The sequence below is a fragment of the Telmatherina bonti genome (genome assembly GCF_933228915.1).
Source record: "Telmatherina bonti genome assembly, chromosome: 2".
Lineage (NCBI taxonomy): Eukaryota > Metazoa > Chordata > Actinopteri > Atheriniformes > Telmatherinidae > Telmatherina > Telmatherina bonti.
Window position 1 is genome coordinate 38408224 of NC_136620.1, and position 18800 is coordinate 38427023.

The 18800-nt window shown below is 41.3% G+C and overlaps 2 protein-coding genes across 4 annotated transcripts in view; one reads left to right on the plus strand and one right to left on the minus strand.

Moving 5' to 3' along the window:
• Positions 1–12984, plus strand: part of srgap1a (SLIT-ROBO Rho GTPase activating protein 1a) — a 96906-nt gene extending 83922 nt beyond the window's left edge. Inside the window, exons 19-22 of one of the 3 annotated variants that reach the window (XM_079249967.1) lie at positions 4018–4198; positions 5418–5555; positions 10722–11085; positions 11832–12984. In XM_079249967.1, coding sequence (XP_079106093.1) covers positions 4018–4198; positions 5418–5555; positions 10722–11085; positions 11832–12233 — 1085 coding nt within the window. In that variant the 3' untranslated portion in view covers positions 12234–12984. Of the gene's footprint in view, positions 1–4017; positions 4199–5417; positions 5556–10721; positions 11162–11831 lie in introns of all 3 variants that reach the window. The other 2 variants (XM_079249968.1, XM_079249969.1) reach the window with 2 other exon arrangements.
• Positions 12985–14911: 1927 nt separating this feature from the next.
• On the minus strand, positions 14912–18672 carry cfap263 (cilia and flagella associated protein 263; the record flags this gene model as incomplete). The annotated part of the gene is made up of 9 exons (XM_079258230.1): positions 14912–15052; positions 15247–15402; positions 15603–15710; positions 15847–15933; positions 16115–16225; positions 16413–16559; positions 16650–16811; positions 17773–17908; positions 18584–18672. The coding sequence occupies 9 exons, from the start codon at positions 18670–18672 to the stop codon at positions 14912–14914; spliced, it is 1137 nt and encodes a 378-aa protein (XP_079114356.1).
• Between the last annotated feature and the right edge of the window lie 128 nt (positions 18673–18800).

Consider the following 18800-nt stretch of genomic DNA (forward strand, 5'->3'; position numbering starts at 1 on the left):
TCAGGGAGCTGGGCTCAGAGTGATGGACAGCCATTCATATTGTAATGCTTCTGCTTCTCCCTTGGGCCTTCAGGACATGTCCACATCCTCATTTTAAAATTCCAGGGTGGTCTGCACCCTCGTGACCTTCAGGGAAGAAACATTAAAGGTTTTTTCTACATCCCAGCTCGTTGGGGAGAATCCGTGGTAAATGTACAGAGACTACGTTGAAGTGTGAGGTGTTCGTGCTGAAAAGTCAGCCTGCTTTCTCAGCCTGTAATTACATTTCCACATGTCCGAGAGGAATGTGGCGGAAGGTGAAAAGACCAGCCGTTTGCAGACGCTGGAGGATATTATAGACTTCTCACATGTGAGATGGGATATGCTCGGCTTGTGTGAGCAAACGCGCTTCATTGTTTGTATAAAATGGATTCCATGCAGTCGGGTTCGGTTCTAATCATGACCGCGTTAGCTAAAGCCAGAAGAAATGACGCGGTCAGACCCTTTGTTTCATGATGAAAAGCAGAAAATGACTCTGCTTGCTGCGATTCGCCTTTTCACACCTGCAGACTGGCTTTAGAGGCCTCACAGAAAACATTTTGTAAACATTTGGTAAAAATCTCACGACATCAGCCGTTAATCTGTGTGATTTAGAGCGAAAACCTTCATCTGATAAGACACAGAAAACTCAACATTATGTAGAGATTTTTGCTGCTAATGAGAGAAGCCAGCTGTAAGGATGTTAGTTAATAGCAGATCAAATTTTCCAGAATCCCTTCTTTACCATGGTTTCCTTCCAAACGCCTCCCTGACAGCCTGGGAGGAGGATGTTCCCACTAACTGGGTCCCTCCCCGTGGAGTCTTGAACTGTGGTCAAGTTATTGTCATCCGTTATTTTTAAACCTCATGACCTCATTTGGGTTTCAGACACAAAAGCAAACATCTTTTCCTGTTTAGTTGCAGACTTGAATAGTTTTTTCTTTCCTTTTTAACTAGGATTAGATGTGTTTACATCTCTCTGACAGACGGAGGAGGAAGAGGAATCTCAGCCGCCATGTGGAAGTGTTTGTCTTGTTGTTGCCAGGGAGTGTTAGAGCTCATTGTCTGAGATAGATGATCCACTAAAAGTAAAGCCATGTGAAGGTGTTAGGAAGGGACTAAGAGGACTGTGGGGTGTAGATGGAGTCAACTCTTGCATTTGGTACCTTTAGAATCGTAGAGTGCTATAAAAACAGTTTCCCTAAAGTTTTGTTTCAGGAAATCCTTGACGACAGCGGACATTAACAAAACTCCCACACGAATAGTATTCTTAGTCTTCTGCACCAAGAAGAGCAGAAAAAAAACACCATGTCATGATAAATAAGTAGCAGGTTAAAGAAAAATTAAGTTTTTTTGTTGAATAACTTTGTTTTATTGTCTTTATTTATAGAAAAGCATGTTACACAAGCCTTTAGATGAGTTATTGCTTCTTTCACTCCTGTTCTGTGGCCGTTTGAAGAGACACCCCCAATATCACCTGACACATCAAATATGTCATACTGGGTTTTATAGAGTTAAATTTCTTAAATGAAGATTTATTTCATGCATCCGTACAACCTGGAAGAAACTGAGAGATTGTCATCTATGAGGAAGAAAATTTGGTCAGATGAAAATCAGGAATCATCATAAAACTCAAGATATTGAGACTAATCAGCTGTGCAGCGTCGGGGGGGGGGGGGGACGGGACATGGACGTGTAAGGATGAGTCTGAAAAACCTGTTTTTGAGTTTAACTGTTGGTTTTATGTCTCAGAGTGTCTGCTGCTATTAAAAAACACCCAACACGACTTCATTCAGTGTTTATCCTGAAAAATACAAAACTTTAAGCCAAGGTTTGCGTCGATCAGCCAGCAGGACTCTTCCTTTTGATGGTAGTGAGATTTTGTGCAGTTACCTGACATTATCATTCATTCATTCATTCATCATCCTAACCGCTTAGTCATATGAAGGGTCGTGGGAAGCTGGAGCCTTTCCCAGCAGTCTTTGGGTGAAAGGCCGGGTACACCCTGGACAGCTCGCCAGTCCATCGCAGGGTCTGACATTATCATCATGGATAGATTTCATCTTGGAAAATCTGGCAAATACTTTGACAGAAATCCCATTTAAACCAGTCTCAAGTGTCGTTTTCTGTTCAACCAATCAAATCGAGCGTAAAGTAAACACGTGAGAGGCTCACAACATTGTCCCAGAGTCGGTGTAATTCTTTCATGGAGCGTGGCTGCCATGCAGGGAGGTTACTCGTCTCTTTTTCAGAAAATGCTCTTCTCGTGCACCATCAATATATCGATGTGGTATCTGCTGGTAAATTCTCTGCCAGGTCAGAGATGAAGCGACTGCCACATTGATCATCTTTCACTTTGAGGGAATCCATCAGGGTGTCCTTGTTGTCAAGTGTCCCCACCGGCATTACTGTACATATTAGATCACACGTACTGGAAGCGGATTTATGCTACAGAGTCATCCACAGTCCACCAGTGTCCTCTGTATGGGTTGGTTGTGACTGGAAAGGTAAAGAAACAGTGGATCATGTAGAAAAGTGTATTTGTTGCATTGATCCGGGCCGTATTGCCCACCAGGCTTCTGCTGCGCTGTTTCTAAGCATGAACATTGCAGTGGAGCTGCATCCACACCGACTGCGCTCCACTGGCTTGTGTAAGACATCTGACATCTCCAACACCACAGGCTTCCAGTTCTCACTCCTCAGCATCTCTTCTACTCCAGCCTGAGCATGCAAGTGTGTGTGTGTGTGCACACAACCTGGGAGGGTTCCGTTTATCGCAGTTATAATTGTAAAACAGGACTTGGAGGATCCTTTACCACACTAAGATGTGATTTTCTATCCTGCCTCTCGGATGCGCAGCCGTATGTGTACAGTGCTAGCATGTGTGGATCAACAGATCTGCCATTGGATGAGATAAAGGAAATTGAAGCAGAAGTCCTCTGCATGAATCAGCCTGCCTGCCCTCAGCTTTATTAACAGCCCACTGTAGTTCAGCCCAATTAATTCAGACAGTAAATTCCAGCTTGTCACATTTCATCCGAGCCACGTCACATCCAAGGACAAAGGAAAGTCGGAGACGGAAGGAAACGGGAATAAATATATACAGTTGTAAAAGGAGGCTGACAGAAATGCTTCCTGTCTGCTCACAAAGCAAAATCTCATTTCCTGTCCTGCATAGATTCTGACGATGACTCCAAATCACATGAGGAAGACGAATCACAGCGACTTCCAGCTGCAGAGACAAGTTTCAGCCATTTACTTGGCTCCCTTCCCTGCAACATACATATATATATAGACAGAATGTGTGTTGGGGTGAAGCTGTCTTCCCAGGGACCCCCTGTCTGACTTGAAGTGAGAGATTGTTGGAACAAGAGCAAAAGTAGGAGTGAGGGAGGAATAAAGATGCTATTTTTAGATCTGTGTTGCTGTAGCGCATGGAGAGGTGTACCCTCTGCTAAAGCTGCTCTTATGCTCCCATAAAACTCTCCCAATGAATCCACGTAAAATGAAAAGATTATTTATTGATGTGTTTTATGATCTTTAACATTTCCAGGTTGCTTCTCTTTCACTCTTTTTTTTTTTTTTTTTTAAACTTTTTTCTCTTATGAGAACTGATCCAGGGCTGCAGATGCAGGAGTGGAGTAGTTATGAAGCCAGTCTAATGATCCATACAGTGACTGACATGGCCTTGAGTCATGTAGATCTCCTCTCAACAGCTGCTATAAATATCCAGCCAAAGCTCCTGGGGGCCTGTGGTGGATCTGCTCTAGTAGAGTTGGGTTACTATTGACTACAACTTAAATAACCAACTAGCTTATGAACAGCATGCTCTTTGTGTGTAGAAACAAGCACAACTCTCCTGCGTCCAAGTTAAAAGTCCATGTGTTTGTTTTGTGTTTAATATTCTCAGATTGTCTGCATGTGGGGTAATGTTGTCTGTCCTCGATGCGTTTGCCGTGTCTGCGACACCTGACCTGTTTAATCCTCTTTCATTGACAGAGGGTGAGCCTATTGAAGCCATTGCCAAGTTTGACTACGTTGGGCGCTCCTCTCGTGAGTTGTCCTTCAAAAAGGGCGCCTCCCTGCTGCTTTATCAGCGGGCGTCGGAAGACTGGTGGGAGGGACGGCACAACGGCATCGACGGCCTGGTGCCGCATCAGTACATTGTGGTCCAAGACATGTGAGTCGTTTCACACAGATTCATCTGAACAATGTTTGCATTAAATTCAGCATGTTGAGGTCGTTGTTTACCTTCTGCTACTGGACAACTACTTTATCCCTGTGGGTTAAAAAGCTTGCTCATCTCTTGTCCTCGTTGACTTTGCTCCATGAGAGGCTGGAGGTCATCACTTGTTTGTGGGGTCATGCACAGCGGACCTTCAGCCTCATTCGTCTTGCCCACCACTCTCATTCCTGCTCAGCTGTGGAGTGTTCTCCATCTCCAGGGGTCTTTTACCAGCCCTGCTGTCACTGTCTGCTGCTCTCAGCACTAACAAGCATTCACTCTTGCCTCAGTAGCTGTTGGTGCCTAATGGACCGGATTCACTGTCTCGTTAGGAGTGGAACAGAATCACTCCAATCACTTAGTAGCTGGCTGACAAAATGGCCTTTTAGAATTCCTTGTCCCTCCTTCCTCCTCCTCTCCACCTCGCCGCTGTCCTGTCAGTGTGCACCTCCATCAATAATTCACCATGAGGGGCACTGCTGGTGCGGTGTCTTCTTAGTTAATGAAAGTGCAGGGGAATTTACAGCTGTACAGGTTGTCCCCGCGTGTTGCAACACCCTGCTCTCTCCTCAAACAGAGCGGGGTGAGAAGCACGAGAGCTCCCAGGGTTGTGATTTCATCCCATAAACGCGCACATCCAGAGAATGAAGATGACGAGATTCCCCTAGAACTCCTGTTATGGTGTGTTTGTAGGAGCTGCTTTCTGATAGAAGGGGTTGTCGCAGTCTGTGTATTCATGTACAGTAGATACTGTCTTATATGCCTACTGCACGTCACCAGGTCTGATTGCCATCAGCTAGTGGGTACCAACTGACCCGGCATCCAGTCCCATACCTCACTGAAACCCATACAGCTGTCTTCTGTGTGTGTGTGGGTGTGGGTGTGTGTGTGTGTGTGTGTGTGTGTGTAATGCCGCCACAGTGCATCACCAGAATACTGAAAGGCTAAGCAGCATGACTCATCTGACTCTCTGGACCTTGGAGGGTCGAGGACACATGCTGACTCACAGGAACAGACATCAAATAGTGATACTGAAGAACGGCACAGATATGAAAGATTGACTGATTTGCTGATTTTCTTTTGCCTTTTTTTTTTTTTTTAATTCTGTGGGGTTTGTCTGTCACTTCCTCTTGCTCTTTCCATGTCTCAATGTCACACTGTGTCTGCTTGCCAGAGATGACAACTTCTCAGACACTCTGAGTCAGAAGGCCGACAGCGAGGCCAGCAGCGGCCATGCTGGGGAGGATAAGTGCTCAGGAAAAGACCTCAGCTCACCCAGTGACACCCGGATCTCTGAGGCTTACATCACTAGGTGGGTTTCTGTGCTGCTTGAAGCAGCGCTGACGACTTCAGAGGGATTTTTTTATCATTGATTTATTCATGATTAGTAACCACTTAAATGCTACAGTTGGTGACAAGAAAACGGACATGAACTCACCACGGCTTCTGAGTTAGAAGTTGGAAATTCTAAGTTCAACTGAGAGGGAGGGGAAAAATTAAATGTTGCTCATATTATTGCATGACCTCCCCGGGTACCCAGGCTTCCTCCCACCCCAAATGACATGATGTCAGGCTCATTGATAGGATTAATTGATCACATGTAAGTCGCTTTGGATAAAAGCGTCTGTCTAATGAGCGTGGAACAGAATAAAATATAGAAGATAAGCTTGACTTGCTGTGTTCACATGGAGTCTCTCATGCTCTCAATTTATACATCATTGTATGCCTCAGTGTTATCGACTCTAATTTAAGTCCAAATCTAAATCATAAAGCTGCATGACTGAAACCTGAAATAAGCAGACATGTATAAAGTACTAGAAATCAAGGTACAAGTACAAGTACTCTGAATACGCTGAAGAGGTGGTCTCAAAGTGCCCCACTTAAGTAGAAGTACTAAAGTATTCAACTTTTTTTGTACTTACAAAGTATTACAAATAATTTATTTTAAAATTTTTACTCAAGTACTGAAAGTTAAAGTAGTTCATTGTGTTGTGTAGTTATTTGGGACAACATTATACTTTCTATATCATACTGTTCATGATTTTAAACTTTTAGCCTGACATTCGGAAATCCTTTTGCTGGAGCAGTGGTACATGAACAGGTACATCCATGAATACATAAAACACATATCAAGTGTGTTCATTCCCCTCCATATCTTTTCCCCTACTGAAACCAGTAAGTAGACTTTAAATGTTGTTTTATGTAAAGACGTCTTTCTTCATCCATAACTTACGGCAACTAAAGGCAAGTTGGCCACTTATAAGCTAGTTCTTCTGTGAAAATTAAAGTAATTAGTATTGTTGATTCCCTTGCAGCGGATGTGTCCCTTTGGATCCTGGATCCCTCTACCGAAAACTCACACACACACACACAAAGTTTTTTATACGGTTATGTCGCTTACTTATAAAGCACAAGAGACATATTATGTTGCTGCTAACTTGCTGCGTGATGCTCCTTCATTCCCGCTCAGAAAAGCTGCCAGAGTTTCTTTTGCTAGAGGAAGGAGGTCTCACTTTTTTTTCTCTTTTTTTTTTAACTGGCATGAAACTAAAACTTACGCACTTGCGTACAGAGCGACACACATCAACAAGTATAATGGGTTTAAACAAATTACCATCGTGTTTTTTTCTTTTTCTCTGTTGTAACAAATAACGACAATAAAAATGTATCTGAGTAAAAGTATCATTGAGATCCAAAATATGTAGTGGAGTAAAAGTAGAAGTAGGAGAGAAAAAGTAATACTTCAATAAAGCAGAGATACCACATTTTACTAAGTACAGTACAGTAGCACAGATGTGAAGTAGTTCTACTTGGTTACTATAAGGTAGAGGAGAGGATGGAGTGGAATCAAGTGGCTCTCCAGCTGTGATGAGAGTAAAACATGGATGAAAGAGGTTGAACTCTTCCTCCTCACTTGTTTGACCAAGATGCGCGATAAAAAATGCCGTGAATTTTATCACCTTGTGAAACTAAACATTATTTAACCGTTTAAACTTCTGCAGCATCTCTATGTTTTGGAAAGCGCCGTCTTGTCTATGTGTACGCCCAGTTCCCCTCCTTAAACCCAACTGGGTGGATTTGAGCTCTCCAGAGGCTGTATGTTTTCTTCTCTGTGACCCGGCCGTTCCTTTTATAATGTTATAAGTATTTAATAAGAGTTTCAATCATCCATCTGGAGGAATGCATGCACAGAGATGACGACCGTGTTTCTTATCACACCTGGAGATTTCCTTGGCAGCGTTTCCTGGTGGTGTGCCAGTGTTTAGTCTCCTGCTCTTCCCTTCATCTGAGCGCCTCCGTTACTGGATTTTGTGACCTTGAAACGTCTGACTGGTTGCCAAACACATGAATAACTGCTATTTTATTCAGAGCTACGCTTACTGTGTCTTCTTGAGCGTTGAAATGTTGATGATTCACACTAGACGTGTACCACTGCAGCACTTGATATGCAGGTGAAGTGCATGTCTGAATGAATCATCCTTTTAATATCAACCTTAATGAAGCTCCTCAGACTCCCTAAAACTTCAATCCGCAGCTCTCGCCCTGTCACCTTGTCCCACATCTCCCCATCCACTCAGTCTGCACGCTTCCATCCAGTGTTGAATCATTTATATACTGAGCTTTATTTAGATATTTTCCTTTCCTGTTGTTCTCGATCAACAATACACACACTTGATGGATTAAACACACGCTGGCTTTAGTAGGTGAGCTGTTTGGTTCGGGGCAGAGGGACTTGTAGATTCTCCCGTTATTAATGTCAACATTAATAGCTAATAAGGAAAGGCTGAGCTGTCAGTACAGGGACGGCTTACAGAGTAAGTTGCAGTGTGTTGCTGTCGTGCTCTCTTGTCCCAGAGGGAGGTGGTTGTGCATGTACACTGCTCCACCTGCAGTTTATGACTAGCTCCTGCACTTGTTTACTCCTTAAAATTCCTTACTGCAGCAAGACTGAAAAAATATATTTATATTCCAAAAGCTGTCCTCAGCTGTTGGAGCTTTAGTCTGACATACCTGAGACTTGCTGCAGAATTTCAGTGGGTAGTTTTTCAGTGACAATATGACACGATGCTGATGATATCGCAGCTCTGTGCTCTGCAGGAACAACTGAAATCCTACCCTTCACGAACCTCACGACCTTTTGCTCATTATTGCTTTTTGTGTCGCGATGTAATGAAGTAATCATTACGGCTTAGACGGCACACATTAGGCCGATGTAAACGCTCAAACTGAGGCCATTTGTCTGGGAGACGTGATTAGCGGATGTGTAATTCACTTTTGGTTCATCACAGAGGACTAATTAAAACTATTGATCTGACATGTGTCTGCATCTTGATATTATTGATTTATAATTTTAAGTTCATTTTCAGAAAATGGAATAACTGGGAAAGTGATTGTATGATATGTCTTCTAATGGAAAGTTAATCCATGTTGTTCGGTTTGTCACGTAATGAAATGGTTGCATTATTTTGCTGTTATAGAGTACGTTACTACGGTGATAATGGCAGCTTTGTTTAAACATTGCAGCTCTTTCGGCTCATTTATCGCTGGTCATGTAAATGCAAAGTGCATTAGAGTCGGACCAAGTATTGCTCTGTTTTGCTTTTATAGAGCAATAGAAACGCTAAAGGGAGTAGATGTTACTCTGGAGCAGCACCATGCGTAGTGTGTGTGAATATGAAGGAGTGTGTGTGTGTGTGTGTCAGATTAGGTCTGCATGGTGTATGCTGGTGCAGGTTCAGGAAGAGGACAGGCGTATTGTTGAAGCAGCTGCAGTTTCTCCCAGGGAGTCTGTTTCAGGGCTCTGATGGACCACAGCCCTTCCTCCTCTGGCCAGCAGCCAGATCCTCGCTTACCTCCTCTCCAAAAAAACCTTCATGGAAACGAGAAGGGGTGCACTACTTAGTCAGATTAATGGCTTAGTGAGGTTTTAAAGCCTTAAGCCAAACTTTTAAAAGACATAAAAGTATCTGTGTTTTAACGCAGCTAAATCACCCTGGTCACTTCCACTAAACACTCCTTTAGTCTCTTTCACTTATTATTTATTGACTCTGCCAAGGGAATATATATTATCTTTATAGTTGATCCAAGCCATAATCACAAAATGCCTATTTTATACACACTGGATATGAAAGAATATTAGGGCTGTGACGATATGCTTTTGTCCCAATTCAATTCTGATTTTTTTGAGTGCCGATTCGATTTAAATTGCGATTCTCACAAGTCTTTGATACTGCTGAGTTTTGTTGATTAACCCCCCCCCCCCCCCCAAAGTTATAAAAACCTTTTTCCGCTAGTAATTTTTCTTGATTTCAGTTAGGAAAAAACAACACAGTAGCCAGACCATCCTTCTGCTACTGTAATGCCCAAGAAGACAAGTTAAAAGATCAATAAAACCAATAAAAATTACAAAAATCTATAGAACATTCATTTTATTTCATTGAAAAAAAAATCTATTTTTTTTAACAAAAAAAATTATTTTAAAGTTGTGAAACAAAAAATCCCAATTTTCGATTTTCCGATCCGATTTCCCCACCCCTAATGAATATTATGATAAAGCAGATGAACAGAGTGGACATGTTGTATTGATGTGATGCAGAGCAGAAAGTTTGTACTGTTGACATGGAAATCCACTCAGTCACAGTCAGTGACTAAATGTTTTTCATCAGTGTGTTGCATCTCCATCTTGTATAGCAGTTTGGTCTGCAGTCCAGCAAGTTTTCAGTGTTTCCCTGCTCCAGCATACCTGACTTAAATTGACTGGATCCAACAGCCTATGAAGTTCTGCACAATTTCAGATGTTGAAGCAGAGATGCATTAAATTCCTGCAGGCCTTGTTGGACTGAACTGAGTGGCCCTGTACTAAAGCTTTGTGTTTATATGTAACAAAGGGCAGTAATGTGGAGCACAGCACGTGTTCACCTCACTGAACAGCCAACTAAACATGATAACTCATAAATTTACACATTTTTTGCTTGTTTTCCCTCTTTTGCATCACTTGAAGAAACAATGTTGTGCTATGCTGCGTAATTTATTTTATATTCTTCTAAACTCTGCGATCTGTTCCTGTTGACTGAAAGAGATGTGTGATCTGTGTATTCTTTGCATTCTTTACTAAAAAAAAAAAATAGTTATAAATCATTACCTTATGATGCTCGTTAAATCTGGCATAAGGTTCTGCTGAACCTGACAAAAGGAAAAGCTGGTTGTGTCAAACATGAATCATGGTATGACCCCTCAGGATCACTTGGAAAAACATCCAAAATGATAGACGTGTCATATTGTTTCACTCCAAGCTGCAGATACTGCTGATATCTGGGAGTATCAATCGAAAACAAAGCTGTTTTCTCCGTTACACAACGGCAGAATTTGACAGGAGTTGTAAAAGTTTAAATGTTTCATTTGTTTTAGCAAAAGCTGAGATGCAATAAATAAGTCAGTGTTCATGTTGTTTCTTTTCTGTCCCACACTTCTATCTCAGCAGGCACAGGAAGAGATCAGACCCGCCCTCTCGGCGGCCCCCCGCTCGCCCCAGTGACGTCCACTGCATGGTGCATAGCTCCCAGCAGGGTCACAGCGGGACCCCAGAGATGGGCTCTCCAGTTCTAGGCCACTTCAGTCCGCGGGACATGCTGCGAAGTCGCAACCACATGCCCATAGACAGTCCCGAGCGACGGCGCCGCACTGGCCACGGCAGTCTCACCAACATCAGCCGCCACGAGTCCCTGAAGAAGATGGAGAGCCCACCGATCCGCCGCTCCACCTCTTCGGGCCAGTATACAGGCTTTACCGATGCACATCACCACCACAGTGGCAAGCCCCTGGATCCGGAGACCATCGCACAGGTCAGCGCGGGACGAGCGGCGACCCGACCGCAGCTCCCTCCACCATCAAAGCCCTGCCCCGCCCTGTAAAAACATAGTCAGTCCCTGTCTTCTGCTTCCTCTGGCTGCATCTGTGTCTGTGTGCTAAATACACGCAAAAAGACTAGCTTCACGGGCAGACAGCAGGGAGCACAGCCTGACACGGGGATTCATCGCTGCAGATTTACTGTAGCCAGGCTCAGAAAACCCCAAAAAGCTCCAGAAGGCATTACCAAGTCTGTAGATGTCAGACTGGGAAGTTTTTATGTTCAAGCAGGATTCAGATATTAAATGACTCTTTTCACACACATGTGAAGAGAGGAGCCATACGAAGCATTTGTGGAAAGGCTCAGCTTGTGTGCAGAAGCCACAGAGCTGGTGAAGCTGTGCTGGGCTGTCTGTCTGTCTACTGGGAAGCATGCTCAGTTGAATCTCTGCATCTCCTTTGCAGTCGAGAGTCATTAGAATGCAGAGAAGTGTCATTGTAAAGTAATATATCGATCAACTCTGCATGTAAAATGCACGTTTGTTTTATTCAGACTTAATATTTGTCCTTGTCTCTGTCGACCGTTTCTGTATCTCCACCCTGCACCTCTTCTTTCTTATATCTCCAGTTTGCTACGTGATTTAGTTTTTATATTTTCCCATTTTTAGATCTAATCTTCCACCTGACATTCCTTCCTTCGATCAAGTCCTCGCCTCTCTTACACTGTTTTTGTTTCCTGCAGGACATAGAGGAAACGATGAACACCGCTCTGAACGAGTTGCGTGAGCTGGAGCGGCAGAGCTCAGCCAAGCATGCCCCCGACGTGGTGCTGGACACACTAGAGCAGCGGCAGACCTCGGGAAGCAGCGGCCCCACGCCGGCCAGCTCCAGCGAGTCCCTGAGCCCCATACACGGCGTCATGCTGAGGTCGACCGCCAACACCGAGCCTCCCATCCGCCGCAGCACCAGCTCCTCCAGCGATGCCATGAGCACCTTCAAGCCGATGGTGGCACCACGCATGGGGGTGCAACTCAAACCGCCTGCTCTCAGGCCCAAACCCATGGTGCTGCCCAGGACCAGCCAGGCCCCACAGCCCCCTGCTGCATCTGCTCAGGACCCCCTGGACAAGTCCTGCACCATGTAACCTCTGAGGCAGGAAGTAGAGATGTAGTGCTAAGGGGTCTGTGAGATTCTCTGTCTAGTTTATAGACATCAAATCATTTCTAAGAACTTGTAAACTTCTCTGACCTGGAAAGGAAAATATTTTTTGTAGAGTTGTGGACCTGAAAACGAGATTGTGAGGAGGACTTTGTAGGTTTTAGTCGAAAAGTAGACGGATTTTCAGGCTAATCCTGTCCTGACAGTGTGCCGATACGTTAAAATGCTTAGGTTAATACTATCTAACATAAACATAAAGAAAAATCTGAACAACAAATCACAAAGGCTTCCTTAAGAGTTTTAGGAAACATTATTGTTAGTTTAGTCTACAGATATTAATGAATTGAACAAAGTCGTGTGCATGCAGCTTTTTGTTTTACCACTGAGCCTGAGAGGGAGTTTAAGAAAAGCTGGACAGAGGCGGAAATCAGGATGTGCTTTGTTTTTACCTGGAAAATGCCCTTGAGGGTGTTGTGAATTGTTTTAAAGTCTTTACTAGTTTGAGATTTAACTTTTTTTTAAAAGGTGCTGTGATAACCTGGCAGAGATGGTTTAAAGGTTGGACTGATGAGGTGCAAAAAGCTCATCAGCTCATCAACAGCTTATTTATTAACGGTACGCTGTTAATAAATCATTAGTACTGACACCAGTATGCTTTTTGTTTGGGGTTTTTTTTTTGTTGTTTTTTTTTTTTTTTTTAGCAGGACATAATATTAGTTATGTCCTTTAGCAGGACCTCACATTAGTTATGTCCTTTAGCAGGACATAACATTAGTTATGTCCTTTAGCAGGACCTCACATTAGTTATGTCCTTTAGCAGGACATAACATTAGTTATGTCCTTTAGCAGGACATAACATTAGTTATGTCCTTTAGCAGGACCTCACATTAGTTATGTCCTTTAGCAGGACCTAACATTAGTTATGTCCTTTAGCAGGACATAACATTAGTTATGTCCTTTAGCAGGACATAACATTAGTTATGTCTCAGATCTGCAGAGATCTCAGAGTTGGCCTCGTTTTGTTTTTCATTTCTTTGAACAGTATTCTGTATTGCCTGGAAAGAGATATGATTGGATGAAACCACTACTACTTTGAACACTTCAGTGCATCCCTGAGTTCCTGCATCAATACTTAATAGTGTATTTAAGCATTAACATCTGTATCATCCACAGGGAGAAGTGTGAGTAATGATGAACAGATTCTGTTATACAGTGTGGACCACATGCCATAGCTTTCTGTATGCCTTTGCTTGACTTTATCTAGCCAAAGACATGAGTGTATAAGTTAAAGCATGGATGTTGATGCTTCATGTTCATGGATGTGTATCACGGCAGAGCCCTGTGGGAGTGCAGCCGGTAGCCATGGACCTAATGACTGTTAGAGCTTCTCATTATGTACACCGTGCTCCTTCTGCCTCTGTGTGTGTGGGTGTGTGTGAAAGCAACAGCTTGCTTTGAGCCCCTGAAGTTGTTATTTTTATGTCCAGGTGAGGATGTCACTTGTTAGTATTTTGTATTGTTTTTGGACTCATTTAAAATCTCTCTGTATGAATTTAATGATGTGGAACAAGAAGCATCCATGTCCGTTTGTTGCTGAATGATCTTTTTAGCCTCATAAAATCATCTGTGCCAGATTCCACATGTGTGGCTGCACCCTATATGTGTTTTTTTTGTTAAACCTCTGTACTGTAGGAATAGCCGCTGGGTGCATGACCCTGGAATATATGGCTAGCATTATTAAATATAGAAAATATTTGGTTTGCGGTGAGTAAGCAATGCTCTCTAACAGGTTTACACTATCTTTGACTTGACAAACGTTGTTTGTATAATAATCAAAAGTTAATTTTTGAATTACTAACCTTATTATTTTTGTAATCCTTTTTTTGTTTGTTTTTCTGGGTAGAAATCACTTAGAGATGAATATAAGGAATGATCCAGAGATCCAGTATGAAGCCAGTTGTATAAAGGAATGTGCGCTCTCGTCACCATGTAACATCATCACTAGGACTCCGTTTTGCTGCCTGTAGGCTTTAAGCTACTCTGTGGTGTAATGTACATCTGTAGTATGTACTTGTGAAAGTGCCTTTGAAAATGTTTTAGAGGAACTTCAGACATTCTGTCCTGTCGCGTTTTCATATTAGATGCTGTGTTTTTGACAAAGTGCAGCACAGGAAGTAGAAATGTACAAGACATGATGACATTTTCCAGCTATATGGCAGAATTAATAATAAATAAACAGCTTACACATTGTGACATTGCACTTTTATGTATATAACTGTAGATATGGCATGTTACAACATTTAGAGTTCTTTCCTTTGAAAATCTCTTTTGAATAAAGGAGAGTTTGTCGAGTGTGAGGTTGATTTTCTTTTTTCCTCCCCCTATCTTCAGTTACTACAGACTAACTCCAGCTCTTGTTTATTCATACTAATACAACCTTCTTGTACACACAAGGGTACATGCATTCACTGATTTTATTGGTCTTTTTTTTTTTCCATTATTCATACATATAAATAAATCCATTTTGAGTGGCAAAAACTTTGCATGTTATCACTACCAGAAATCTGCGCTGACAATCTTGCAAGACAAGCAGTGTTTTCTTTTTCAGCTGCATCGACAACACTTTATGCACATGAAGTATTTGCTTGAAAACTTTGCTTTTTTTTAATACTTGTGTTCTGCTATATGTGGCAGCTTGACTGAAACTTTTTGTTCCCCAGATCTGGTTCCAGACATACCACTGCCTGCAGGAGTCAAAGTGGATCTGTGTTTGCTCCGCTCTCTGGTGTGAGTCTTCAAGGCCATCTAGCAAAAACACAGATTGCATTGTTTAGGTTACTGGAAGACAACAGGGGTTGGGATTTTCCTGCATGTCCATCGTGCTGCTTACTTCAAGCCTTTTAGATGGAATTGGAGTTAAAAAGAGGAGACATTCCTTTTAAATATATGCATTTAGTAAAATAAATATTATTCATTGAACTACACAAGTATCAGTTTACCTCAGCAATCCCAACTTTTCTTTCCCAGGTGTGAATGTTTTGCTGCAGCCTCTTGTGTTTGGCCTTGGCATGAAAATAGTCGATGACATCAGGAGCCTGATAATCTGTGAGCTGCTTTCGCAGGTGCTGGTTGAGGGTTTCTGCCTTCAAGCGACCCTGAAACCAGTAAGCTTTTAAAACATCAAGTTGAAGTGCAGAGCAGAAACCAGTGAGTTATGTGAATTAAAATAAATTGTACTTAAACATTTTTCTGCAGCTCTTCTACTCAATCTGATTTTTTTTACTTGGATTTTGTAGGTAAAAAAAAAGGTTTTAACAGTTCAGCTCCTACTGTTTGTCTCAATTTAACATCTTACATTCTCAGCATGCTGAATTTCCTCCTCAAGTTTATGAAGCATTTGATTCCTTTTGGTGATGTCACTATTCAAGTCAGTCAACTCCAATGCAACACTCTGTAGCTTCTCCTGCTCACAGGAACACAGACACATGCAGATCTGATACACCAGACCATGGTAAGGACAGTCTATACTGTTCATTTTATACATATAAGATTAATAAAACAAGCAACATGGTGTCTCATTGAAATATATGGAGTAAAACCTTATGTGAGCCAAGCAACTGTTGTACTTTAATACTGTTCATGTGAAGTTCATCAAGGTTTCGGTCGTCCGTGGGTTCACTGTACTCCTGAAAAAATACCTAAAACAACAAACAGTCAAATCCATTTCTAACCAGTAAAAGATAGAAATGATGACTTGGCTAAGTTAAAGTAAGTTGTGAGATGTACAGTTAAGCTTTCAACAAATAAACCTTAACACAAACAGAAAGCAGATGGTTGATTCACTGCTGATTCATTTTTATTCTCTACCTCATACTCTGCTCTTCCCATCTCCTTTTTCTGTTTGAGCTGCTGCAGGAGCTTCTTCTCCTGGGCCCTTAGAGTTTGGTTCTTCAGACTAAACTTATGCAGCTGGGTGACCTGTTTCAGTATGTTCCATCAGAATGAAATGAGAAAAAGGAGTGAAATTATGAGTGTCACATTAGGTTTTAAAAACCTGGTTAAAAGTGTTTGAGCCAGTTTTTTCTAAACTAATTCAAAATGAAAAGTTACGACTAATTGTCAGATTCTCTTTTCATGCACTTGTAGTTGTTGATTTAACTTTTACCTTGACTCTGTCTTCAATATACTGGAGCATCTTCTCAGGTGTCTTCATGTCTGCTTTCTTGTCCATAAATCTGAGAAATCTGCGTTCAAACTCATTCCTGGCCTTCCTGATTTCAGCTAAACGCAACTCGGCTTCTTTTATAGATGCCTGCAAAGCAAAGCTGAAATCCTGAACAAATGTTCTTTCACTATGCAAGGTAATGTGTGTGTCAGTGTGTTAACAAGTGCAGGTTTTCACCTTGTAGCTGGCTTGGATTGTTTCATATTCCTTTTTAAGTTTCTCCTGATCTTGCTGTGCCTCAGCTACTTCTTTCTGTGCCACATAGAGTTTTTGCTCCAACGTTAGCAGTTGGAGGCGATCTGTCACGTTGGAGCGGGACTTCTGCTTCCAGCCAACACCCTGGACACACACACACACATATACATATATATATACACACACATATACATATATACATATACATATATATATATATATATATATATATATATATATATATATATATATATATATATATATATATATATACACACACACACACATATATATATACACACATATACACATATATATATACACATATATACACATATATATATACACATATATACACATATATACACATATATATATACACATATATACACATATATATATACACATATATATACACATATATATACACACACATATATATATATACACACATATATATATATATATATATATATATATATATATATATATATATATATATATATATACATACATACACACAGTCAGGTCCAGCAGCATAAACTCTGTAATACAAACAATTATCCAAAATAAATAAGAAAATAAAATAAGAATCAAGAAATACAAGGGGATCATTACATCTATAAAAGTTCCCCTTGGCAAAATAAATTTGCTCAGCAGAACACAGCATCCAGAACATCAGTCTGCTGCTTAAATGCTGGACAAGACAAAAAAAAAAAAATATTATATACATAGATATATATAAATATATATAGGCAGATGGGTAGATGGATAGAGAGACCTAAACCAAAAGACCTTTGCAACTGAATTTATTCATTTATATTTTTCACAATAAACTGGTTACAGCGTGAAAATACTCCTGTCCGTCACCTTCAAAATGATCTGCCCAGCATTTTATACATACTCATTATGTTAATACATATTAATAAAAACAGCTGGGACCTTCTGGGTATGAGTGTGGGTATGGGTAATGTGTGATCTTGTGTCTGACACCTGAGTCTGTTATATTTCTCTTAACTCTTCATGAGAATCTTTTGTGGCTAGCAGAGTGGAGGCAGCTGATACTATAACTCAAATCCAACGCTGTAGCAGCCCACTAACTCACCCCAGTTTCCAGCTGGGGTCCCACTGCTTGCCATACACCTTCCCCACCAGCCTGGGACTCCAGGTCCTGCTGGTCCAGACGGCCAATGAACCGTTCAAACATGTCGTTCTCTGCCGACAGGGCTGCAATGGTATACCTTGGGAAAATCCAGCAAATCAAATGTGTAAGATAGTAAGGTAACTAAAAGTTCAAAGCATTATATGCTTAAGGTGTCAGCCTGAGCTTGGCAGACAGACATCCTCTATACTTTTCAGGGAAATTATATGAAAAAAGCTTGAATATAAGGGTGAACTATGACAATTAAAGCTTTTTTTTTTTTCTTGCTGAAGTTAATAAACATGGCTGCTTTAAGTGACTAAGAGCCATTCCTTATTTATGTTGTTATATGCTGCTGAGGGGGCTCCCATGATCCAACCTCATCCTCAGTCCTCTTCATTACGATCTTACTGCTGTCTGTGTTTCTCTTTTCCCCCTTTGGATTAAACTAGATTAAACTTTATCTATCTGGTGTTTGCATTTGTTCACTTTCTCTTTAAAGTGTTTAAGATCAAACTTATGAAATAATGTTATTAATAAATAAACATCTATAGGCATCTAATGTTTTAATAATGTAACCTTATGGGATAAAACCTACTATTACGGCTATATTTTTCTGCCTATATTCCATAAAAGAACAGCTGATAGCATTAGCACGTGCTACAGTAGCAGGCAGTAAATGGGCTAAAGAAAAACTAAAGTTTGACAAACTGAATATTTAAACCACGTCACTAAAAAAAAAAAAAAAGTTATTTTCAATATAATTTATCATTACTTTAGCTCTTCCATGCGGTTATAAAGGAGTTCTTTCTGCTCTTCTGGAATATTCTTATCTTTTATTTCCATCGTAAACTCGTCCGCCATGGTTGCTATGGTCCAGTCGCACTGGTTGCTATGGACTTGTGTTGCCTTCACGTCCCCCTTCAACTGTTTGTTCAGTCATTACCACGAAGCATTGAAGTAATCCGTTTGGCCTTCATATAAATTAATAA